The sequence below is a fragment of the Nylanderia fulva genome, unplaced genomic scaffold (assembly GCF_048542155.1).
Source record: "Nylanderia fulva isolate GAGA-0341 unplaced genomic scaffold, ASM4854215v1 Scaffold54, whole genome shotgun sequence".
Taxonomy (NCBI): domain Eukaryota; kingdom Metazoa; phylum Arthropoda; class Insecta; order Hymenoptera; family Formicidae; genus Nylanderia; species Nylanderia fulva.
Genome location: NW_028190632.1, coordinates 400952 through 427858, shown reverse-complemented (window position 1 = coordinate 427858; position 26907 = coordinate 400952). Strand labels below are relative to the sequence as shown.

The 26907-nt window shown below is 38.7% G+C and overlaps 1 protein-coding gene across 1 annotated transcript in view; it reads left to right on the top strand.

Moving 5' to 3' along the window:
* Nucleotides 1-22029, top strand: part of LOC114946691 (opioid-binding protein/cell adhesion molecule homolog) — an 87130-nt gene extending 65101 nt beyond the window's left edge. Inside the window, 2 exon segments of the mRNA XM_029323340.2 lie at nucleotides 333-511; nucleotides 21854-22029. Of these exon segments, the coding sequence (XP_029179173.1) occupies nucleotides 333-511; nucleotides 21854-21963 (289 nt within the window). The 3' untranslated portion in view covers nucleotides 21964-22029.
* Nucleotides 22030-26907: the final 4878 nt, after the last annotated feature.

The following is a 26907-nucleotide window of genomic DNA, read 5'->3' as shown; positions in this document are numbered from 1 at the left end:
AAAAATTTCAACAGCGGATGCCCGGTAAAGCTGATCTCCGATAAAGTGAATCTCCGGACGGAATTATGCACCTTGAAGTTATAGTTTTTTAGAGATTTCACGGATCCCTCGCAAGTGCGCTCGTAATAAACGCATAAATTCTCTCGTGTCTTTTTATATTCGCACATAAATTCTTACATCGTAATATCCGTTCAACTTATTTGTACATACTTGATTTAACAACTTCAGTAGACAGTAGACATAAACGTGTTTAATAACAGCTGTTTTAAGACTGATTTTATTTGATATTTCTCTATACTAATAGTTTGAATATTTCTCGATAATTTTCATAGGTACAAGGGCGACAATGTGATAAACTACAGTCAACGCGGGGGCATTAGTGTCGTGACGGAGAAGCAAACGCGAACGTCACGTCTTCTGATCAGCAAAGCACTGCCAGCCGATTCCGGCAATTACACCTGTGCGCCATCCACAGCCGAGTCAGCCAGCGTCCTCGTCCACGTGCTCAATGGTGGGTGAGTCGTGAATCGAAATATTTGCCGAATCATTTTATTCGCCGAAATGTCGCGGTTATATATTCTCCGTATATTTTTCTCGCAATAATATCGATCGTCGCGATCGTAAGTCTTTTATGAAAGAATCCTTTTGGATATTTTCTCGGTGCTGACATTTTAAATACAACTGTAATTAGTCATGTAAATATAAGTGTCAGCTGGGGTAAAGCACGTAAGTATTATAATTGCGAGAGAACTATATTTAAATACAGAGCAATATTTATGAGTGTCAACATGAGTGTCGCTCCACAAAAAGATTTCATATATTACATATATAATACCATTCGGTCACCGCGCACAAGATTTTCGGAAAATTCTCAAATTCTTACTGATTTAAAAATATAAATATAGGGATCATATACTCATAGACAGCAGTTGTCTTACAGCTATCGATATAATTTGATAATTACTTATAATTTATATCGACTACATCGAGATATGAGAAAGTAGCTTATAATCAATTGCGATATTTGCCGTTAAATTTAACGAAGGTTCTCGTAAGCTTCGCCAGAAACGCGGAAGTATAAAGTCAATTAATTAATTCCGACAACTTTGTGCCCGTTTTAATCAAGTTTCCGGCGAAACGTTTTCAATATTACTCAAGGAAGTTGTGGACTGCTTGAAGGGACGCTAAAGAGAAACAATTTCTATCGCGCGTCTGAATAAATAATACATCAACATAAAATGTATCTATACGTATGTATCTATACGTATGCATGCATGGTGAGAAAGTTTAAACGTACCATTCGATCTCGGCGCGGGATCGGTAAAATAAATTGAAATTTTCTGCAGCAGAAGCAAGCGGCAGCAGAATCACAAGAAGCGAAATTAAATCGCTCGACTGCGCGTCATTGATTTTCTCTTAACTCGCTCGATTGCAGCGAGCGCAATCTGATTTATTTCTGGTTTATTTTACGCGAATCTTGAATATTTCTTTGAGCGAAACATGTATTTGTAAATTACAGAATGCGAATCATACAAGAATCTCGGAAGAACAAAAATTGTTATTTATCTTGAAAACAGTTCAATAACAATTAAAATTCATTGCAGCGAGCGCAATCTGATTTATTTCTGATTTATTTTACGCGAATCTTGAATATTCCTTTGAGCGAAACACGTATTTGTAAATTACAGAATGCGAATCATACAAGAATCTCGGAAAAACAAAAATTTTAATTTATCTTGAAAACAGTTCAATAACAATTAAAAATCATTGCAGCGAGCGCAATCTGATTTATTTCTGGTTTATTTTACGCGAATCTTGAATATTCCTTTGAGCGAAACATGTATTTGTAAATTACAGAATGCGAATCATACAAGAATCTCGGAAGAACAAAAATTTTAATTTATCTTGAAAACAGTTCAATAACAATTAAAATTCATTATACAGGTTGAACAATTTTAACAATTTAACTTTCTATACTAGTAGTAAGTAAGAACACCAATTATTACGCATCCTCGTAGACGAAATTAATCTCGCGTTTGCCGTTATTCGTAAGAGATTTACAAGTAATTACTGCGGGGAAAGCCACGCGAGAACTTGCCGGAATGAAACTCTCGTCAAGGAAACTATATATGTACTCGCATCTAACGACAAACTATGAAGTGTCTAACTAACTCTACCGTTCCCTCATGCCCTCTCAAGTTTGTGTGCGCGGAGTCATCGAAATTAGGTTCGCGGCTTCATTTGAGAATTAATAGGTACGATGGTCGCGATGGTCGAAAAACATCAGGGGATGATCATAACTTTGATTAAATCGCGCAATTGAGTAAATCATTTCGTCGGAAATACGAGATGTAATATATCTTCGAATTTTCCTCGTCGAGGAGCAAGTGGATTAGATCAGGATAGGTATTCGGCAGACGAATTATTAATACGAGTCTCTATTATCGAACATCTCTGTGACGGTGTAGTATTTGTCAACGTTCCCGCTGCGTCTCTCTATTGCTGCGTTGCTCTTCCCTAAATTGTCAAACTCATCATCGCTATAGTTTCCTTGGGATCCGACGTAATCGAGCAAAAGGATCGAAAATTACAGAGTCCTGAAAGCCTAACGCCAAAAATTCGGCTGATTCATCCACTATCGCCCTCGTCCAAATAGCTATCGCATCGAGCTCGGGTCGCAAAATTGAGAATATAACCTGCGAACGTATATACGTTTAGTTTAGAAAATAGCGGTCAGAATTTTCTCATCTCTCTGACACGGATCTTTTGTCGGCGGTTTTATTGTCCATTGAGAGAATACGCGAAGAGAGATCGAGAAGAGGAAGGAACCTTTACAGAAGCCAACAACAATAGTCTCGTTTTATTGCGTCAAAATGGCTTTCCGGGTAACGTCATTTAAATTGTCGTAACGAACAGAAATACATTTTTAGAAGGAAGTAGCAACTGCGAGCGCGTGACGGAGTTGAGTTTTTATTCTTTTACGACGTTTCGCCGAGATAGCCGCGAAACGAGCGCGCACGTTGACAACATTGAACCGTTTGTCGAGAGTCCGAGTCCGCAGCAGTCGGACATCTCGATTGCGCTCCAGGACTTTTCCACGGGGGCATGAGACGCGAGGTAAGTGTAATCTGACTTTACGGACCGGGCCGTAAATCCCACCAAGGGCTTCAAGGAGGGCTCGGGGAGAGGATTGTACTACCGATAAACTAAACACTGAGGGCTGTAAACGCACGTCTTTGTGTATAAGCGTTGCGTTCCGTTGATACGCTCCGTTTAGCGCAACACTTTGGGGATCGCGTGTCCTTCCGCGTGTACCAGCGGCAATAAACCGGATATTCTTGTCGAGAAGGAAATGGAGAGGAGGGGAAAAAGGGAAAAAGTCGGCTCCTCTTTATTTTTCGGCCGCATCGCCGTAGAAATAAATCCTTCGGACACGTCTGCTCTCTTCCACCTCTTCGGGCTCTGGGGGATAAATCAGTCGAGATATTGTCCCATGCAAATCCCTGCCGGGTTACTCGCTTTCCAAGGTGCTCTCTCTCTCTCTCTCTCTTTCTCCCTTCATCATATATGTACGTTCCTCACGTCCGCACGTCTCATCGTGGCACGCGAGCACTCTTGAGATATGCACGTCAAGTGGCGGTGTGAGATCGCACGAAATGTTATATGTTAGGTAATATCTTTCTACGTTCTCTCTCGCTCGCTCTCCTTCGTTTTCTCGTTTCCTCTCTCCATTACTTCGATTCCCCGTGCAGGATAATGCCGAACTTATCGGAAGTAATACCGCAGTTATCGGAAGTACCACCGCAGTCATCGGAAGTAAATCGTAGCGGACGTACACAGCGGATTTTATGGAGGCAAACGTTTGCGGCCCCGGCTTTCGCAGGCTTCGGTTAACCCTTTCGCAGGGTTTCGTTCGACTCTTGATATTACCATTGTTCTGTGTGTATTTCTTGAATATAAATTGCAATGTTAATCGCGGACGCGACGCATAAATGGAAAAACTTTTTAGAAAACCGGCGATCTGAACTCTGAAGTCGTAATTAGTTTAGACCGACTTGTAAAGAGGAACGATTTTCCGCCGTCGTGATTCTTTCTCTTTACGATTTCTTTATTTTTCGCGTGCTAAAAATTTTACACGGCGCGAAAGGATTGTCCTGAAAACGTCCGGCGCGACGCAGCGCGGAAAGGCAAGTTCTTGTAATCTCCGTGGAACTTGTCAAAGGACTTCGTTAGTGCGTGATGTACCGCAATATCCGCGAGTTAAATTGTTGAAGTTACTTGGGAAAGCCACCGATCACATGCGCTATATGCGTGTGTACGCATTTACCATATAATGATGCCGCACGTTCGAGCAAAACGCGAGTAATATTTTCTCTCTCTCTCTCTCTCTCTCTCTCTCAATCTTTGCATTTCGACTTCAACTTCCCTCCAGGAAGACTTCCGATCGGAACAATGCCGAGAAGGATAATGTCGGCGCGGAGATTAAAGTGCGAGGTAGCACGTTTAACTTGCGCGATCTCGTAATAACTCGTGTGCGCGCGAGGCCCGTGAAATTTCGTATAACAATTTCGCAGCGTGTATAATAATAACAAAGCAAGCTACCCGCGGGCGTATTATGCGTAATTAGCCACGAGGGAAGTGTATGTAATTCCACGCGGGGAATAAGCGCGTCTTTAAGAGTGCTCCCGTTCGAATTCCGAAAGTGCTTGAACATATAATTGAGCCGTCGAAACATCCGCCGATGCGCGGTCAGGATTTCGCGCCGATACGCCATGATGCTCTCGCGCAATTTTGATGGAATTATTTCTGCCTTGCTTATCATTGCACACGTGGTCTAATACGCGCCACGAATAATTTTGCGATTGCCCCGCCGTCGAACAATATTGCTTCTATGAATTCGAATTTTGACACGTGACGCGTTTTCGCATTTTGCCCCTTCGATCGAGCATAATTATGATCATAAGGGTATAGACAGAACGAAGGAAATAAAATTGAATTATTTTTTTAGCAAAGTTGAATAAATGGTATATTGACACAACGGAAAAAATAATAAAGAATAAAAAGAATGCGATATAATAACTTTTTTACAAGCTAATCTATAAAGAATGACGTGAGTCTATTTAATCTGTCTATTCTGTCTCGACAATGACGCGCGTTCGTGACTCTTAGTAAACAGAGCTATTAATATTTATATGAACGTTCGTCATTGGATCGACGAACACGTGCAGCTCGCGCGAAAATAATAACGTGCAATTTATCAGCGGGATTGCAACCGGGACAGTAGATGTCGATACATCTGCGCGGCTTCGGTTAACTTTCCAGTAACCTGAAACGCTGCCAAGTTCTCCGACAAGGCGTAGAACGATAAATTATATATGCTCCCCATATCTCATAGAACACAGTTATCAATTATGAGACAGGATGCTATAAAACGATTTCTCTTTTTACATAAATACATGCGACACGAATCATAACTCTTAACTCTCGTTTGATGACTATTACTTGATTAATAATTAATAATAATCAAGACATCTTTTACAAAATATGGATCTATAGATCATTTGAAATACAAACTATCGCTTGATAAAAAAAATTTTTTTTTTAAAGAAAGTGTAAATTTGATTAGAAATGCAAGATATATTATAAATTTTATAAGTATATTTACCGATTTAAATATGATATCATATAAAAATTGTTATTTTTTTATTTTCCACCAAATGTTCATATAATACAAACTTTTTTTTAGAAAACAAAAATGTTGTTTAATAAAACAATGTTTTTATTAAGCACAATTAATTTTGAATTTTATATATTGTTTATAGAAAATAAATTATTCGCTGCCATTTTTTCCGGAAAAAACATTCAACATGTTCGCGTCATGCAAGTTTTATAAAATCTAATGGAAACATTTACTTGATAAAGTATTTAACAAAATCATAACGCGCGTTGTGTATAACATTTTAATTTAAATATTTAAATCGCCGCTTTTATTCTATTTTGCAAACTTTTTTCCAACAATGATTTATTTTAAAAACTTTATTAAGTTTATTTCCGAAACAAATTTTCAATCAGAATATCCGAATATAAACTGTCGCGATGTAACAATTGTAACAGGATTTTTCCGAAAGAGTAGAGGTATTTGTGTCGCTATTTTAAAATGAAATTCACGTCCAACGAAATAATATATAGGTATGTTATTTCTACAGAAGGCGGTGTTTGCGGCCTTTTATCAGGATGCCGTTTAATCCACGTATCAGAAATTATTCTAAAGCGCTAAGGGTATGTAGATATCTGCAAACACTTGGTACTACGCGGAACGATATTTCCGCATGACAGCTTAAGGATTTATCAAGACAACCGACACGATTGCCAACGCAAACAAATCCTCAATTTGCCCCGACGAGCAATCGGGGTGACAGGACCGACGCACACGTAGAAGGTCCTTATGCACACGATCGCGTGTGCTCAATCGTGCGTATGATGCGCCCTCGAAGCCGATCGTTGGATTTTTAGCCCGCGAAGTACGGACGACGAAGTGGAGTTTGTCGGGCTATGGTCGGACGTGACTCCCTCCCGACAGCGCAAGAATAAGAAAAGTTTCGCGATTAAACGAGACGAAACTAATACAGAACCATTATCGGGAGTTAACGGCGTTCCGTGTCGTAACTGCGTACCAGGATTTATTGTCTTCCGTCTACGATTCGCGAACAAAAAGAGAGAGAAAGAGAGAGATGAGAGAGGGAGAGAAAGGGGAAAGGTTGGAAATTCTTCACTACGTTAGATTCGTTAGATGGACAACGAGGTTCAAAGAGGTTCATGTCCTACTTCGCTTCTATTTATCTTCCTCGAAGACAAACTTTCCGCGAGGGTGCTTCGTCTTACCTTCCTTTATACGCCGTTTTATTACTTGTCACTCCGCTCCTTACGTGTCAGCGTCTTTGAATTGTAAGAACGGACAATATGTCATGTTTAGGCTTGAGAGCTTGAGGGATTAAAATTTTATTCGTCACATTTTTACATATTTTATTTTTATCTTTAACTAGTTTTGCATAACTGTCATCGAACTTTGTTTTATATCATTTTTTCGAGTAATAATCAAGAGTTTCTATCGTTTATTTTTTTATTTGACATTAATGGATGTCAATATTTGCTTTAGGCAGGAATGTGAACATCAAGAACGATCGAATTTATCGCACTAGAAAAAGAATATTTTCGTACTTTGACGTTCTACGCAATAATAATGGAATAACAGAATGTCTTTAACATTACAATTAGAAAATTAACCATATATTCACATAGAATGATTTCCACAAATTAATGTCAGTTAATGTCGCAAGCAAAATAATTCATGTATTAAAATAGAAAAATGCTCACTCCGCCCTAAAATATTTATTGAGTTTTTCGAAAGACCAATTGGAAATTTTCGCGTAAGCTTACGATCTCGTCATCAATTTGAGAGGTCGTAAGCAAGGTCGAGGAGCGATTTGCCCAGTGTTGAATTACGGTAAGTTTACGAAGACGAATTATAGACTTCTCGATTTACCTTCTCCTGACCCTTTTTTTATTACGTCATGAAATCGCGTCGTAAATACGGTCGCCTCGTTTTGAGACACGGTACGTGCTGCGACTGACAACGAGTTATTGGCAGTTTGCAGAGTAGGGATTTGCTCAGCGCATTCTGCCACTCGTAATCCCTCATTCTGTCGTGAACTTGATCGACAGGCGACACTCGCGACGCAATAATAAGATGATTTCGGGCGGCTGTTTTCTGTTATTTCTAGGATGTTCAAAGTTTTTGTAGACATTAGCCTTTCATTCCCACCACTTTATTACGTATATGTTTGTGTACGAAGGCATATGTTTGATCGTGATGTGAAAAAACGCTAAAATAACGCTGTGACATGTAATTTTTCATACATTCTTTTTATCGTTTAATAATATTTCCTATGGTCGAGTAAACGAGATAATAATCAAGTACTCGAAAGAATTATATATATATAATGAACAAACGATGGGTTAAACTAAGTTTTAATTAACAGAGGTTACAAGAATTCGCGCGAAATACATATATTACGTAGGTATGTATTTACACGCAGGAAATATAATAACTTCTGGGAAAATATGCAAACTGTTACAAAATACACAAGCATCATTGAATTATAACGGAGCTTATCGAGGGGATTATAGGAAAACGGTTTATTCGAGCCGAACATTTTGTAATCTCCGATCGCGATTTGACGCGGAGAGTGCAAAATACTCGTCGAGGGATGATAGAGTTAATCTCCGAGTGTTGCCGCGTACTTTACGTTACAATACGGGTTGCCCATTAGCGTAATCCCCTTTTAAACTTTTTAATGTGCCTCTTCCGTTTCTTCTTTTATTCGTGACAAAAAAAGCAAAGTAGTTTCGCCATTCGTAGTTAACAATCCGCAACGTCTAGAGACCTTTTCAAGATTTACTTTGCTCGGTTAGAAAGACATTTGGAAGCGACGTTCCACTTTAGATTTTGTTATACAATTTGCATCTAGATATATATATATTGATTATTTTTTTATCTTTTTTTCTCTATATTTGTTGCCATTTATTCATTATTCAAATCTTATTGTGCTTCCGCTTTTCTCGTTATGCTAAATTTAACAGCGCACCGTAGATGGAAAATGGGTAATGGTTCCTGAACTTGTTGGCCCATACTTTTTTACGCCGGGTATCGATTTCTGCCGCACTTTGTTTCGAGTGGCAGCGCGGAACACGACGGTTCCGCGACAGCTCGAGCACTGTTGGAAACACGCTTTTTTCATTAGCACCCTGGACCACTGCCATGATTTTGGTCTTATGAGAGCGAGCGCGGTTTACGGCTGATGTTATGGGAAAACAATTTGTTTTCCCATCCGAAATCTCGCTTCGATGCGACGTACTTTTCATGATAATCACGACGATCATCTAGCTTTTCTCGATACGCTTCTTTTTATTAATCTCCCCTCATTACTCTACCGTCTATTTTAAGCAGAGGCCAATGTGGGGACACGAAAAATTAAAGGCAGGGCGAGTCTATGTTCGATTTGCGTGCGAGATAGTCGTTACTGAAATAAGTTAAGTGATGGATGAAGGCTTTCTGATCGGAATCAACAAATCGAGACCTTGTCGAGGATAACATTTATCAGCGTATAGACCTTGATATTTTCTATATTGGACGAATATCCCGATCTTTTGATCATTGCTGGAATCATTTAGATAGATAATTTTGCTCGTGTTCGCGAATAATCCTGGATATCGACGACGAAAGAAGAATTATAGAATCGCGAATTTTGAGTCGTTTGCGAAAGTCGCGATATAAATAAATACCAATTAGCTAGATGAGTATTAAAGCTTACGGTAAGGGAGGTGCCAAGAGTATATTTACATGCCCCAATTAAAGTTGCTTCATCTCGTCGCCGTAACGATTGCAGACGTAGTTAAGAAACTTTTACTATTTTAACTTGCCTCTTCGGTTAGTCCTCGACGTCTCGGTACCAAAGGCCATCCCGTTATATAGCACGAGGGAGAATTAGCCGGTCTGTTCTTTATCAAATGATCTCGAGACACGGCATCGGTGATTTAAATTTATGCAGCCGCAATTTTGCCCGTAGACGCGCTCGCGGAACTCAGAAAAAGCGGGGAAAGCGTTTGTCGATAACACTTACGACGATGTTCTCTTCGTTTCGATAGCGCCGTCCGTTTCGATAATGCTTAGAAAAGGATAAAATTCTATCCCTTGGCACAGCCTTGAGGTCGTTCCTCGCACGGAAAACGAGGAAATAGAAGACGTAACGAGCGGCTTTGAATATCCCTTAAAAGTTCGAGTCGTCAATTTAGAGGATTACAGCTTAAGACGAAAGTACAAATTGCAGGATGTTCCAGTCCCATCCCGCGACCGCTAGAAAATACGACAAATGTTTATACAATTAATTTAAAAAGTCCTCGTGAGAAAAGTAATTTCTTCAAGAATAGAGTAGAGAGACCTCTTTCGAAATATATTTAGATATTTCGCGGAAGGAGAGATATATATGAGAATAAATTGAATACGAGAGAGTCGAGTATATTGTCCGAGAGATATATTGGATATTTACCTTACATTTACCTTATGTCGAGACGAAGGTAAACCGTGGTTCGGCTTATCAAGAACATGTTTCTGGTGCACCTGAAGGAATGCTTACGACGCGTTGAAAGCAATAAATGACCATGCACGAACCCTAGTATAGATACGGCGCTGGCATAATTAAAGCCGTGACACGACGCGATAATACGAAATCGACTACCATATTTTGTCGTCGAGAAATGGACCTTGTCGGTGCCGATCATGACACGAAAGAGAGAGAGAGAGAGGTACCCTAGTTTCATCTTCTCCTTCCATCTCGTCCACCCTTTCGCCGTCTGTTTCTATCCGATTCGAGAGCGCTGTCTTCTGCACAATATTGATTACGTAATACATTATTACATAACACGTTATATTTCATATTCCGCGAAGAGATACGCTCGCGCACATTTTTCCATCGGAATTACTCGTGTAAACTAGTTTTCGAAGCTCGTTTAACTACAATACGGAAAAAAATTGATAAATCCATAGTGATTTATTTATATCAATTTATATATATATCGGAAAATATATATACTAAATTAATATATATGCAATATATATTAAAACGGTTTATTAATACTAATTGGATATGCGTTCGATAAAATAGTGATCTAATAAAGTGTAATGAACTTTAATTTATTGATGGCATCAAATTAAAGGGGAAATGCGCGATGATGAGTGTCGAAACAAACAGTTATCTCGTCGCGGCCATTGCATTTCGCCATTAACCCCCGCGATATCAACGCTGATCTGCTTAACGCCAGCTGTTGGACGTGGAAGCGGCGATATTAAAAAGGTTGGAGGCAAATGAAAACGGGCCATTGCGCGCGCAACGGACGGACGGAAAGCGATGGCCGATAACCGCCTGCCGAAATTATGGAACAGCAACTTAACAGTCGCTACCAATAAATGTTTCGAGTACGTCGATACTTTGTCAGTTAGAGCAGTGATAGGGAGGAGGCAGTTCCCTTTCCATATGATGCTGTGTTACCAGCTCCCGATTCATTTCCATCCGGAGAAAATTGCATCGCTTTAACGAACTGTACTTATTTCTTGATTGTTATCGATCCGTTCTCGCGATTTAATAGAATCAATCTCGAAATAAGTTCTCTTTTTAAAGCCATATCTATATTATTTCTATATGATTAAAATTAGTTAAAAATCTTTAATTTTGCCATCTCATATTAATCTCAAATTTATTTTTAGAAAACTTTTAGTCCAAAAGTTTGAATCAAATATTTTTACTATAATGTACTTTTATTTAAAAACTTTTAAGTAATAATTTATTATCAATGATGGCTGGAAAGTTTGATTTATATGCAAATTTATATTTGTCGTATATATATATATATATTCAATGACATTGTTATATTTCATATATCTCTAGACATCTCTCCAGGTATATAGAGAACGTGCTTTCGTTAATCAAAATGTTGCACGTCCTGTAGTTTTCCGCTCGCGAGTTTCGCGAATAAGGGTTTCCCGTTGTATAAAATACACCTGTCATCGGCGCGAATCGCTAGCAGGCCAATGGAAAACATCGCGTCCGCAAAGAAAGATTGGACGGATGATTTCGAGCTGCGAGCCACGCGAAGCGGAACAGAGCGGAGCGAAGCGAATACGCGAGATTAAAGGAACAGATAGAGGAGGAACGCGCAAAGCGGAAAGTGCGCGGAAGCGTGGAAAGCGACGTCGATATCCAGACGAGGTACCCAGGTTGGCGAGTTCGCGATACAGTTTCGTGAGATGGGGGTGGGAAGAGGTAGAAGGGGTTCCGATAACTAAACCAATTATCCCGCGATGCCGATGAGGAAGTTTTAATCCGTTCGCCCGCCATTGTGCCACCACCGTGAATTTTCCGGCGCGGAGACCTTTTTCTTCAGACCATCCCTCCGCGAGAGAGCCTTTCCGTCGACATAACTTTCTTTCCTCTTTCTCCGTCCACTCTTTCCCTTTGTTCACAAACGATCCGAGTCTATGATCGTTGAATCGTTATGCTCGACCGAGCTGCGCTTCAAGCTTCTCTTGTATCGTTGTAATTCAAATGGTTATTCGATACACTTGGCGCGAGGAGCAACTATGAGGAGAGTGCACTAATATTGAATGAGATCAGAATATGAAGCGCGTCAGAATATGCAAACGACAATATACGTTTCACTTACTTTTGTACGAATTTGGCATAATGTATTAGTTTGTAATTTGTCAAATCTTAATAGAATTGAAAACCAAAATTCTTCTTTTGACAAAAGAAAAAAAGAACGACCCTCGAACGATAAATTGATATTTATCAGGACAAAGGATAGACGCGGCATAAGTGTACATGATCATTGATTGTCAAATCTTAATAGAATTGAAAACCAAAATTCTTCTTTTGACAAAAGAAAAAAAGAACGACCCTCGAACGATAAATTGATATTTATATTAATAAGAGCTCAGGACAAAGGATAGACGTGGCATAAGTGTACATGATCACTGTGCGTTATTCGATTTGTTAACATAACGAGACATTTGACTGTTCGTCAATCAAGCAAACCGGTCGGCAACCAGCGATGCCGCAATGAAACACGTTTGCTGTTTTGGCCATACCGCAATAGCTCAAATTACGCGTATGTGCATTGTGTCATTCGATAACTATGAATACGATACGTCGACAGATGTTCCGAAATCTATACCGGAACTTGAGCTACAGACGGCTCGCTTTTGTGCATAACGCAATATCGAGAAGTGGAGAGCGGAAGATCAACAAAAAAAATGTACAAATATGCAGATGGAAAAAAAGAAGAAAAGAGCACAAAAGATTAACGCGCAAGGATTTTTATCGATGAAGAGTGCGCTTCTCTCCAGTATCCTTTCCGATATGCATCTCTGGTATTCACATGTCATTTTTCACAATTCATAGGTGAATAATCAGACTTTAATACCGCCGCGAAATACACGACGAATGGTCGAAATAGGTTCGATGGAGATTGATCGCTCCGACCATTTGTGGCTTGCACTAAGTCGCCCAATCGGATCTATCTATGTCCACTCGTGGCGCAATGCGCGAAATTAGATATTTGTTCCATTACATCGCAGCGAATAAAAAGAATTCCGCCAGATGCAGCCACATTTGTCACGATTTGCACGAATTCTCTTTCAAAATCTTTCTCTACGATGTCATCGGCACATTTCAGGATAAAATAACAGCGAAAATGAGGATAGATGGAGAAGCAACATTTTATTATTCAATAACATTAAATCCTTCTATTCGTATACTTTATCAAGGATAATTTATCAAAATCCTTTTTCCAATTTCAATATTTAAATATTACGCATTTCAATAATAACTATTGTTATATTTTTAATATCGTGCTTTTAACGTCGCTCGGGCACCATTTCCGATGGTCTCTGTGGTTTGAAGAACGTGACACAATTATTCTGTGCATGTAATGTGCATTCTATACAATGTTATAATACGTGCGATATTGAACACTTTTCATTTCGATTATCGCGTATGAACGTAATGAAGTATTTTACGTATATTTTGTAAAACATGCTTAAAGTCTAGTGAATGGAACATTGATACCTTCACAGAAAAAGCAGTATCCTTGAAAGAATGCAAATATGCTTTGATTCAAGTATATTTTATCCTTATAATAGCGTCAAATATAAATAATTTTGGATAAAGGATAATTTATCCTTAAAACAAAGTGCAAAATATTCTTGGTTGAAGCTGAAATTTACTTATAAGTATTGCAAGGATAAGTGAGCATCGGATATAAGCGATACTTACAAATATATAATTCTTAATTCAAATGTGTGATTAAGTTTGTTTTTACTATATAATGATTTTTAAAACAAGAATATATCTTAAGGATAAAATATATTTCACACAAACTTATTTATTATTAAGGCAAATGAAAATTGGTGATTACAAAGAGCATTTTATGCTTAAATCAATTAAATAGCGTTCAAAAATACAAATATACTTGAATCAAAGATTCCTTTTTTTCTGTGTTCAATTCTCAGAAAGTCGCGTGAGATGTAAGCTAGTTAATTTATTACAAGATTTTTGGACCATTGTTGGAAAAAAATCTGTAATTTTTTATTGAAATTGAAATGTTTGTATTCTTCCAAAATGATATATATTAAAATTGTTCATAAAGTCAAATTAAATTTCGTCCTTATTAACGTTTATGAGGAGAATACTCTGGAGTGTAGTTTATACCCCATGCGACCCTTCAAGGATTAATCCAGATGTATGATACACGTTATATTCGCTAAGCCAAAATTACGTATGCGTTTCTTGCATTTCGACCTGCAACGCGTGAGCTCTCTGGTGAATTGGCCGGGTAGGGAACACGGTATTTTACGTGCAGCGATCGATTCGCGGACGGAAACTAATTGCACGCGCAGTTCCGAGAATTCTTTGCGTTAACTGCAACAAGCAACTTCCAGCGCGTTTACGGCGCCATACGGTCGTAATCCTGGAATCTGAACAGTCTCTTTCCCCATTCCTAAGCGCTTTACTGGCAGGAGAAAACGTCGGATTTTGCGTTTACGTACACGTACACACGAGCTTTATTGCCTCGTCTAAACAAATTGCACCGCGCGAAGTAATCATTTTCTCTGAGAAGGAATCACTGATCCGTAACCTACATTTTTTTCCGACGTAACTAACGAGTCTTGATGATTTTTCCCAACGTATTCAGATGCGAAGGATATCGGTTTTTACAATCAACGGAAACGTCATGTCTTTTATGACGGTTTTCTAATTGAGTTTTTCTTATTCAGGCAGAAATGTTTCGTTATCATGACAGTTAGATGTAAATTTTTACCTTCTCGCGATCAACTACGTGAAAATATCATGAGCAAGAATCGCAAGATTTCCAGTTGAGCAAAAGCTATATTATACATCTTATTTCAATCATGTATATTTTAATATTATAATATTTAAATTTTATATCTCTCTTTACGCTCATATTCTATTTAATTTTTCAGTCTATTTCGATATTTTAATTCGATGATTGAAATCAAGAGGAATTCTCAAGTAGCTCAGAGTCAGATTCGCGTTCTCGTGCGCATTTCGAAATTGAAGTTAACAGGACGGTCGGATTTCTCTCCTTCCTCGCCCCTTTCGAGAGATGAATAGCCCGGGAAAGGTCACCGCGGACGTTCGTGACGTAGTGTGCCCTCCTGGTGGTTACTACATTGTATTAACGCGCCTATTCGTCGGGCCGGATGCTCGCCCACTAATGTCGCGCAAAAAACGGGCAATAATTCTCGGCAGCTGCCGCAACCCTCTCTAACGGTGGCCGGGGCTATATAAGAGCGTGCCTCTCCTTCTTCTCCTCGTTGTCCTTTTCTCGAACCCGGGGAAACTCGCGCAGCTGCAAATCAAGCCCGCTTAATGGGATTACCGCGGCGCAACCCGCACTCGCGATGTAGCGAGGAAACTACTTCGACGAGTTTTATGATCGAGATTATTTTCATAAGGGTGGCTCGCGCGGGCAGGTAGGTAGGTATATTTTACTTTCAAGGACGAAAAGAGAACGTGCCTCCCCGAGGCGCACGACCGGAAATTCAACCGTGATTTAAGCGACCGCACTTTGAAACTTGCGGAGACATTATAAAAAGCAAACCGAGAGGTAACCAAGAATAACTCGCGGTTTATTAAGCGGCGTGCTGCGATTAAGAGAAACTCTCAGCGTGTGTTACGCTAGCAGGACGATCGATGTATGCATTCACCCTCGACCGACGATATATTTCGGATCCTGTAATAACACCGAGCTTTGATTATACTTTTTTTTATTATTATACGAAAATATATACTGAATAATAATTTTCGGGAAATTAATTCACGCATTTGTGTGCGGCGTAAACAATTTTCATTAATGTAAAAAAAATTTAATATGGAATGTGCAATGTAAATTGCACATTGACGTGAAATTTTTACGCGCTAATTATGTTTACGATAGCGAATATAAAGCTTGACCGTGCCAAGGTAATTTCAAAAAGCATAATTAACGTTATTTAAAAATGCATAAAACATCATTCTGCGGTTAGAATGTAGGCGTATTATGTCTCTTAATCGAAATTTTATCGGATTTTACGGTAACTATAGCGCACAATTTTCAGTAAATGTCGTTTAGCCTGTCCTCGTATAAGCGAATCCATTTAACCGATGGTTACATATTTCACATATGAGGGACAATGCAAGTGTCGTGTAATGAAATCACGCCATTTCGCTTGCGCGAAAACGGCTAAAATGGCTGAAACTTAAAATGTAGAATTTCGCTGATTGTGCGCGATTTCGCCGAAAATTTTCGGTTGCTTGATTTCGCCATTATACCTATGTCAGATTCACATGTGCGCTATCGTCGGCCGAGATATCGCCGCCTTCATCAGTCACGAGTAAACATCGACGACAGCTGATTTGCTAATTGGTACCATACATCTCTGAGCCTAGCCTTTGAATATCCGGGCACACATAGAGCCGCTAATACGGCCGCAAATAGCGCCGGTAAATTGCCAATCTCACGATTAATCGAATCCAATCGAATCCGATCTTTCCACGAAAGTCAATTATTTCAGATTTCGAAGATTATTTTTTCCATCGATCGTTATGGCCGTATAATCGATTGCGATAGCGTCTGATATCGATTCATATAAGATTTACTTCGTACGAGATTTTTATATGATTTTGCAAAGATCTAAGATACTCTTGAATGTCTGTATAAATCTTAGAAATTACTCTGTAGATTATGGATGTTTAATCTGATAATCCATTCTAATTTATAAACAGTGGTCTTTATAATGAAAGGGTTAAAGTTTAACCCTGCGTTTAACTATTTGTAGTATTACACGCCAGATATTCGAGCTAACATTTCTCGCTATTGTCGAACAATCATTGCATCTGTTGCGGTGCCAAGGTACACCCTATTTCATAACGAAAGTAATAGAATTCCCGACGATTCTGTACAACGTTTATTATATTATTTGCATATAACGCATTTGCTCGAAAAGGACCGAAAGCAAATGGCGCGCAAGTGACCGAAAAACACGATATTTCCATTATACACGTTTGATTTACGGTCTAACAAACCCGATTGCACGCGAATGTTGTTAAAATCCAAAGTTGCGAGAGATCCGAAGAAATCAGATTTATGACGCGCGCATAATTATACGCGTAATTACGCGGATCTCACATCGATCTCGCGCATGAGAGAGACAGGGAGAACTCTCGATGTCATTTCGCGAGTCGAGAATTCGATGCAAACATGCAGATCACGTCGTCATTGATATCGAGATTAGGTTTTCTCTCCTCATCGATGCGATTACCGTCAACCGCGGGCTAATCTATCAACGTCAACCGCGTTATCCGTTGTTACTAACGCTGATTTAAGAGCTCGGCCAATATTACGTAGAGTAATGTAACGTAACTAGGCGCGATGGCATACGTAAAAGTGCTGGAATTAACGCGTATGAATAATGAGAGAATTTTAAATAAATATAATTTCGGTCGACTTTCTCGGAATATTTGGGGAACCCAGTAGCTTGCGGTAATCTTAACAGTGCTTTCTTTCGATGTTTCAGCTCTCGTTATTCATCGAGACGATCAGAAAACATTATCGACACTCTGGACTCTGGACTGTTGGAAATTCGTCATATTGCCATTCCGCGTATATATGATGTCTCATTCGAGTTTCGTGCAATTTTAAAACGTATTTATCTCTGTCGATTTCCGCCGTGGTTTATTTGTTTATCCATCTCGCGTCCGTGAATACGTGTGGCGACGATTACGTTTGTTAATATTAAAACGCGCTATTAGCATACCCGCGTTGCAAAATTGCGGTGTACGGATTGCAAAAAAAATATACCCAATGCACTCGAATTAATAATTTACCTTTCAGTTTAATTCTTCCGAAAATGCAAACATTAAACATCAGAAAATAAATGAATCGCTAAACGATACTCCGTGACACAGTATGTCTTGTGAATAAAGGTAATAGGTCACCTTATCCTTGCACTCTAAAGAGTGCTCTCGTTTCGCTGGATTCTTTTTAATATAATTAAAGTGTTTTTAAAATATATATATATAAAGTCTTTTGCTTGACTCTTTTAGTCTCTTATACAAGACGGTCTGTTGGCTCTCTTTAGAAATAATTGGACACAGTCAAGTAATCGCGTGTTGAATGGTAAATATATATTATAATGATATTATTTAATGGAAGATATTAGCAATCATTATTTCTCAATTTCAACGATATCCAATTTGAAAAATAAATTTTCTATTCCAACACTACTTTATACTTTATTAAAAAAATTAATCACATTAAACTACTGTTTATCATCACGTGTTTATTTATTCTTTGCATTTATTTGATCTCTTATTTCCATTGTAATCAGTAATGATAAAATTTTGGGAAGAAAATTACTGTGCAAATAATTACTCCGAAAAGTAACACATAATAATTTTCATACAGTTATAGTTTTCCATTAATGCCGAGTTATCGCACGAAATTAAATTTTCGTTACACTTAATGATGTTTATCGTGATGCTTTTAAAGGAAAACCTGGAAAAGCGAGAAAAGAGATCATTTATTTGTAGAGTAGTAAGAGGAAGATAAATGGACGGTGTGACTCTATATATATATACTTATATATACACCCTCTTGCATAATAAATTAAAATCCTAAATACAACTCCACCGCAACGCGCGCCGTGCATTTTGTGTTTGAACTTATGTAAGCACTCAGCGCCGGCGCTGCGTTACATCAGCGTCTTGTAAGGGTAGTATCGCCGATGCCGCTTTCCATCGAAAAGCCCCGAGCAGTTTTATCCCTCCTGCTGTCGATTTACTTCCGCGGGTCGCCGCTTCGCGAGTCGCTCGCTCGTTCCTTTTTCCCCTTTTCCATCGCCTTTCTCTCTCTCTCTCTTACTTTCCTTTTTCCCCGAGACGCTGATGCTCGTTTTCGCTGAAAAATGAGCGCTTTTTGCGGCCGCGCAGTCGTTCGTCGAATTGCGAGTCGTAAATTAGCTTGCGCTCCAGACGGACGAGAGAGGAAAAAAATACGTTCCAGCACAGAAATCCATCCCGTTGGATGGATACGCGTCGAAGAGGGGTAGGAAGAAACTGTGTGCTAGCTAGAGGTGCGCTGCAGAAATCGAAAGAAATTCGACCTTTTCGCTCAAGTGAGCCGCTCGATCCTTTTTCGTTGATCTCCTGGCGCGATATCTTGCATCAATCTCCGGTCAGGTTTTACTATGTCCTCTCGATCTGCGTACGACAAGCGGTTGCATAGATGACTACAATAAGTAAAATCTTCAGGAAAGATTTTTTTTCAAAGAAAAGTATGCTTTAACTAAGGTCTGAAGATTTATCAGTTATACGACACTATTTTTATAATATGGATTATGCTTTAAATTGAAAAATAATAGAAAATTTAAAACATTCAATTTTTTTAAATATATATCATATTTATACGTTACGTGAATTAAATAAATGAAAAGAAAAGTATTATTAACTAAGATCTGAAGATTTATCAGTGATACGACACTATTTTTATAATATGGATTATGCTTTAAATTGAAAAATAATAGAAAATTTAAAACATTCAATTTTTTTAAATATATATCATATTTATACGTTACGTGAATTAAATAAATGAAAAGAAATGTATTATTAACTAAGGTCTGAAGATTTATCAGTGATATGACGGTATTTTTATAATATAGATTGTGCTTTAAATTGGCTTGAAAAATAATAGATTTAAAACATTCAGTTTTTTCAAATGTATATCATATTTATACGTTACGTGAATTACATAAATGAAAAGAGATAAATTTATCATTAGCTAAGTTATTCTTAGATTGAGTGTTTAATGTTACATTTTTTTACAACGAATCAGTCGAGTACAAAAAATAAAATTTTGATAAAGTATTAATTCTTAAAATATCATTTAGCTCGATTAATAGCAATTTCCGCTAAAATTATCTTTTATTTTATTAAACTTAAGCTTAATGAAAAAAACTCATCGTGGTATAACTAATTGTCCCTGCAGTGAGAAGAAAAACACTGCGCGATCGCAACTAATATTATTAAGTACTTAAATTTAATGTTTCCTAAGTATCTCACGCTTCTAAACGTACGTTACGATAATGAATTTTCATGATAGCCTGCTTGCGCAAATTAATAATGACATCCGTTGCATTAATAATTACTTGAACATTGTGCCCGAATATGACATTTACGTTACGTTCTTTCTCTCTCGAAGAACTCTCGTAGTTCGACGGGAACTTGGAGCCACCAGTAAGTGATTACCGGTACAGCACCTGAGGGTTCTCGCATAAGGTTCTCCAAGGATCCGCTGTTATTGCTTCTCCCTCTCCTTCTCGTCTCGGCGAGTTCAGTTCACGGAAGTTAGTTCTAACGCGTCGGATATACGCGCGACTCACGCTTGCGCCTTGCATCGTTACGCCGAATGCGCTCGTATCAATGCAACTTGGTTACTGCAAACTCTTGCGAGACGCGACACGGAAGCGCCGCTGGCGTCAACATTTAGACTGAATCGCAGTTTCTCAGGAATCTCGCTGTTTCTTGCGAAACCATCCGGGGGACAAACAGCAACGCTATTGCAATATCTAACGTAAATGTCCGCTTGAATATTTGATTTATCCGAAATCGATACGCGGCGGGACGAAGATTTCGACTTTGCCCCGGGCGATTTGGTCCTTCGAAGTCTGAGAAACGGATATTTTGATTCTTATTAGGTAGAATTTTTTGAGCTACGAATTTGCTAAATTTTAGGTGTCTCCGTATTACGTCTGAAATTTTGTTACATGTCTAAATTTTAGCTGAATGAAGAGTTTCTCCGTTAAACTATAATTAAAAATATTAATTACCACAGCTAAAATTAGGGCACGATAATTAAATTTCGGGCATAATAAAGAAATAAAGTTTAGCTATATGATAGCTATTTTTTCTATGTATTATTATTACTTATATTTTACGTTGTATGCTTAAAATATAATTTCGTCTGCTGACCTATTTCACGAACGATGAATTTACTTTGAGATTGATATAATAATTCGAGACATTGATGTACATGTTTAGGTTGATCAACAATTAACTACATGTGTATATCCTTTCGTTTATTATAATTGTAACACAATTTGTAAAACAAATATACAGATACACAAAATTTCATGCATATATGTTTCTATCATTGTGATATTCTCAAATATTTACGCATTTGTAATAGAAAATAATTAATGTATACAAGCTAATGTACTGTTAATTTCGTACAATTGCAGTTAATTATTCATGATTATTCTAATAAACGTTAGTATACGGCTTTGATTATTATATGCAAACGGAAATTTATTCTAATATACAATAATATTCTCGATAATGATATATGAATATACTACGCAACCATACAAAATACGGTTAAATCAATCTATTAGTAAATTTAAATTGCTATGTTATTTTCGTCTTTTTTCTTTATTCGCCATTTTAATCGTCAAAAATATTGAACGACAAAATTTCTAATTCGCGAAAGAATCCGTGATTAAAATGAAGAGGTCGGAGGTCTCTTGGATCACGCTGTGTACATTCTTCTCATGCACACACATCCAAGTTTCTCGAGAAGCTCGCTCGCTCGCTCGCGATGTAAATTTTCCATTCGCCGCATCCCCCTACCGTCTCCGCCTAGTCTGCAAAATAATTTATGTGCATGTGGCTTTCTTGGGTTTCAGGGGAGCATCCGGCGGCCATGCAGCACGGCAACTCCAGCAACAGCGGCGCGGCCACGAGGACGCTCGCGTTACTCCTGTTGCTCCTGCACGCCGGCTCCTTCGCGAGGTGACTGGTCGATCACGAGGCGCTGCAGTAAAGAGAGTACGGGCCGATAGTTTCACCCAGGCGAGATTGAGGGAACGAGGATGGGGTGCGAGAGGTTGGTGAGACCAGAAGAGAAAGAGAGGGACGCACCACCTGCTGGACTCTATATAAATCAGCTCGATCTTCTTTCCGTATATTGCGATCGCCTTCCCCGGGATAGTAAAGTGCGCGAAGGGTGGCGAACGCGAGAGAGAAGACGATGACGACGGTAAAAACTGACCGTGCGTGAATAGTTTCGTCAACTTTACTCTCGCTTCCGAAGTGCACGGAGTCCAGCCGGTCCTGTCCGCGGTGTTTCCTTAAAGCAATCTTCGTGTTCCCGTGCAATCGCGGGACTTTAAGTATATATACATACTTATATACCTACGCTCTGCAACTCGATCGTACTCGTCGAACTTTCTATCGCGATTCCGCGGAGATTATCGGAAACGACAGCTCGTGTAAACTCGACGACGAAGGCGAATTCGTGAAGATGCGAACGATCGAACTCGTAGAGTAGTATAGCGAGTGTTCGAAGGACCAACGAACCGAATGATGCGTTTCGACGAGGACGAAATGATTTCACTCACGTCGACACTCGCGCGAAGACGACGACGAGATTAGCATTTCTTTCCCACCTGCGCGTTACATTATATATATGAGGATCCATCGGCGAACAGCTGACTACTGTCGCAGGATTCGCAGTAGTAAGAGTCAACGTGTTTTCGTCCGCCCGGTCGGACCGACCCAGATACGCGCTCGGCAAAACCACCGCGGGGAATTCCACTCAATTTCTGGTTGCCGGATGCGGTATCGCTTCTTCCACGAGGAGAACAAATATTTTGAGGTTCGTCGGACTTGTCCGTGCTCGCGAAAACTTCCGGGGATGTACATATATACACGCTCCGTCATACGAATGTCTCGTAAAACGCCGGATGCGCACTCTGACATGCTGAAACTTTGCGTCGACGGGTCTCGGATGCAATTTCTTCGCAATCGTTTACGGATCATCTTTTGTGTATGTTACAATCTCTATCAAAATATAGACAAACTATTTTTTTTTTTTTTGTTGTTGGAACATTAAAACGCTTCATCTGTATTTTAATTTTGATAAATTGTTAAATCGTTTTATACTTTTACAGTTGATTGTTGGTCTATTATTATTTAGGAAAAAAAATAAATTACGCAGAATAAAAAATACATATTATAAATCTATCGAGCGATAAATATAAACTTATCACTCTTGCAACGTTTTTCTCAGATTTAGCACTTTTTCAGTTGATCTCGCAATGTTCGAGTTTTATCGAATAAATATTACCCTCAAATCGTTTCCGCGGTTTATTACGGACTAGCGAGCGGAATCGGCTACTACGACAATAATCGGTTTTCGTCCTTCGCGCGAAACGAAAAAAGCCACTGAAGTATCTCTGAATTATGCGGTCCGGACCGCGCGAAATTCGTAGCTTGGCAAGGGCGAACGCCTGCAGTTTCGCCCGGCGTTCCATTTGCATCTCAGAACGCGGAATTTACGAGCCCGGGGGTCGTCGATCCACGGCTGCGGCCACGGGACCGTCCGCACGTATCCGTGTGCGCGTTATGATAGACCCGATAAGTTATATAACTAAGCTCTCGACATACCGTCGTTCGCGAGAGGGAAATATCGGTCTGGTCGATACAGGGCGCGCTGATATATAGCTGCGGTCTCGATTATGCTAAGACAGCACGTTTCCGAGCCCGCGCGTTTAATTATAGATATTAGTTTCACGCGTCATTATTTTCTCTCGTAATTGAATCAAAACTGCTCAATTTTCATCCTTTTGATTTTATTCTTACACACCTTTCATTTATTATATATATATATATATATATATATATATATTTCTTTCCTATTTATATAGGTCATTTATCTCATCTGTGTGTATATATATAATATAATATACACACATATATCAATATTATATCTCAAATTAATTACATTCCATCCAAGATGATCGAGATTGTATCACGTCGTTTGGTCAGACGTGCGGTTCAAGTTAAACGCAATCAGCTGACGCGCTCGGAATGCTCTTCGAATAAAGTTTCCTCTAATCAATGTTCAGTTACGGCATCCGAAAAGCCGTCGTCCTAAGAAATATATCGGCGAAAGTGATGGAAAATTTCCTTTGGAAAATAAGTGATGTGATGTCGCGATTAATTCGGCGTACGCGCTAATTCCTCGGCAAGATTTCTCGTTGACTTCAATACACTGAAAAGCTCTTGGATCCACTCGCAACTTTGATTAAATGTATCTGAAATCTATATTCGAAGCTTCTGGATATATATATATATATCTTGATCCGTTCTATTATTGCGCGTCGAGATTTTCCATCACCGCAAATCTCAATTTCATTGAAATTACCGCATATCCGTGTGAGTGCGCATCGTTTTTAATTAATCACATGAAGATCTCGCGTCACGGGCGTGGAGTTTGCACGTCGATCATAGGTGCTAAGCGGACAGGTTGACGTAAAAGGGTGGCTATGGCTACGAAAGCGAGAATAGGATTTCCGGAATTTCCGGCAGAGAGAGACAATGCGCGTAGACACTCGGATTCGCGCTCGTTAAGATAATGTTAAGCTTTAAGTGATTAACAAAAGTCGTATCGTACTGGTCTATCCGTGTATACGTCTCCATAGATCTCCAATTGCAGTGGGTCGGATCGTAGCGTATAGAGAATCCGAGACGTGTTTGCGTTCTAATAATACGTAAGGGCATAGGATGACATCATTCCGAATAATAAATTACTGCATACTATTTTCTCAAAATCATATGACATCGCTCGGTAAAGGTTTATAGTGCGCGGAAAGACTATCGATGTTCGGAAAAATCGAGAAGAGGGAATTTGTTTATGGTTTATCGGGACTTCTTTTTTGGTGAGCGAGTAGAGAGAAAATGATACAAATAGTGCAAACATATCGCAATGCATTCATTTTGTACGTATTGGATTTACTGGAAAAGTATCAAATATCTCTGGTAAAAATAAATACATATATGCAACTGCTGACTTTATTTTTTTTTTATTCTACGTATAAAATAGATTTTTATTTATATTGCGTTAATAAATTCAAATAATTTGAGTTAATTTTAAGTTGAGAATGACAGAAATTATGATCGACTATGATAAAATTTGTAATTTTAATGCATCAAACTGTGACAAGTGAACTTATTGACAAGTGAGCTTATTTGTAAACTCTCTCTTCTAAATTGAAGTACAATAGTTTGTTATAAATCTTCTTCTAAAATAAAGATAAAAATACCTTCCAAAAATACATTTTACAGACAGTTATCTAGAAAATTTGACAACAAATTGAAGGCAATTTTCAAATTTCATTACATTTTAATATAGATTGTATTTATTTCGGTTATTCTTTTATCCATACATTTTGAAATTTAAATTATCTCATTGTTTTTTTTTATATTCCAGCTACCAAGTCACATTGACAATATAAACATTTTGTAGATAATGTAACAATAAATATAAAAGAAAATTTTCTCGACGATCTCTGTTTGCTCTATTTTTCTATCGGGCAGCAACGGTTTTCGTGCCGAATGTCGTTTTTAGAACTTGATACACGTCAGATATGCATTATCAGCAGCGCGATCGACCCACGAATAGCCGTACTGTACATACCTTTTTGAATGTAACGATAAACGATCGCTGTAACTCTATTCGACTAAGAACCACGATGCAATTCTTACTAATTCACACTCTTAGATCAATCGAGTGCTTCGTCAGCTAAAACGCAGTCGTTACACGAAACTTTTGTCATCCATCAACTATAATCGCGGATAGTCTCGCGATGATCATGGTCTGCCAAAAGAAATTTTGGACGCGCCTTTGTACAAGTGAGTTTTCCCACCAAAACAAGATGATAAATTAATTAAAATCTCGGGAAAACGGAAAGGTTATAAAATATCAATTGTTAAATTAAATTTATACTAATTGTTTTTAGACAATTATGTTAGATAAATTGATTGGTCGACACAAGTCGAGATTAAAAAATCACTTAATTTTTGTGCAAATCGATCATTGGATCAAAGATTAGAAAGCGATTTTCGAGAAAAGTGATTCACGCAAATGCAGCGCACAGCCTTGTAAATAAAAAAGATCGTTTTCGATCGTGTTATCGATTTATAGTTTGTTCGCGTGAATCAGAAGTGCGTAAGAAGTCTGCGAAATCTGTCGTTTAAATCTTTCCAAGTCTTTCAAAACACGCCAATATTTTTATTCACATTTTCTCCTTATTTAAAGGGCCAAAAAGTACAAAGCATTATATTTTAAAATTTAATTCTTCCAAAGAATAATTTTACAATACCTTTTGACTAAAGTACAGTAAAAAAAAAACCTGGAGTAATCTCTTTGACTTTTGCTGGACTCGACAGATTGCGATGAAATTTTAGCGCACCTCTGAAGACGATCAGGAGATCTCCGTTTTGACGAATGAGATGAGAAGGCGCGACGTGGTTGTATGTTCCTGGAGAAAGAGTTCCCGACGAAACGATCGTCGCCAATCACGAGAACGAGCTCTGCAAAATCACCACTATCACGCACATACATACATACATACATACATACATACACACACACACACACACACACACACACATCCTGTCTCCCTCTTTCCACGCTCCTTCTATCCTGCCACACTATTCCCCCGTGCTTTTTTTATACGCCAAACGAGATCTGTTCTCGTTAGTATTTGTAAATGGCTTTCGCGTACGCGCGGGTGCCGCTGATCCTGCTTCTGTATATTCCGAAAAAAATATAAAAGCGATACAGACTCGGACGCGGGCGGCGATTAATTGACTCGCGTCCGAGTCGCGAATGAACGTGAAGGACTGGTAGCGAGTAAGTTTAACCCGATTGTACGAGATCAATTACTTGTTAGCA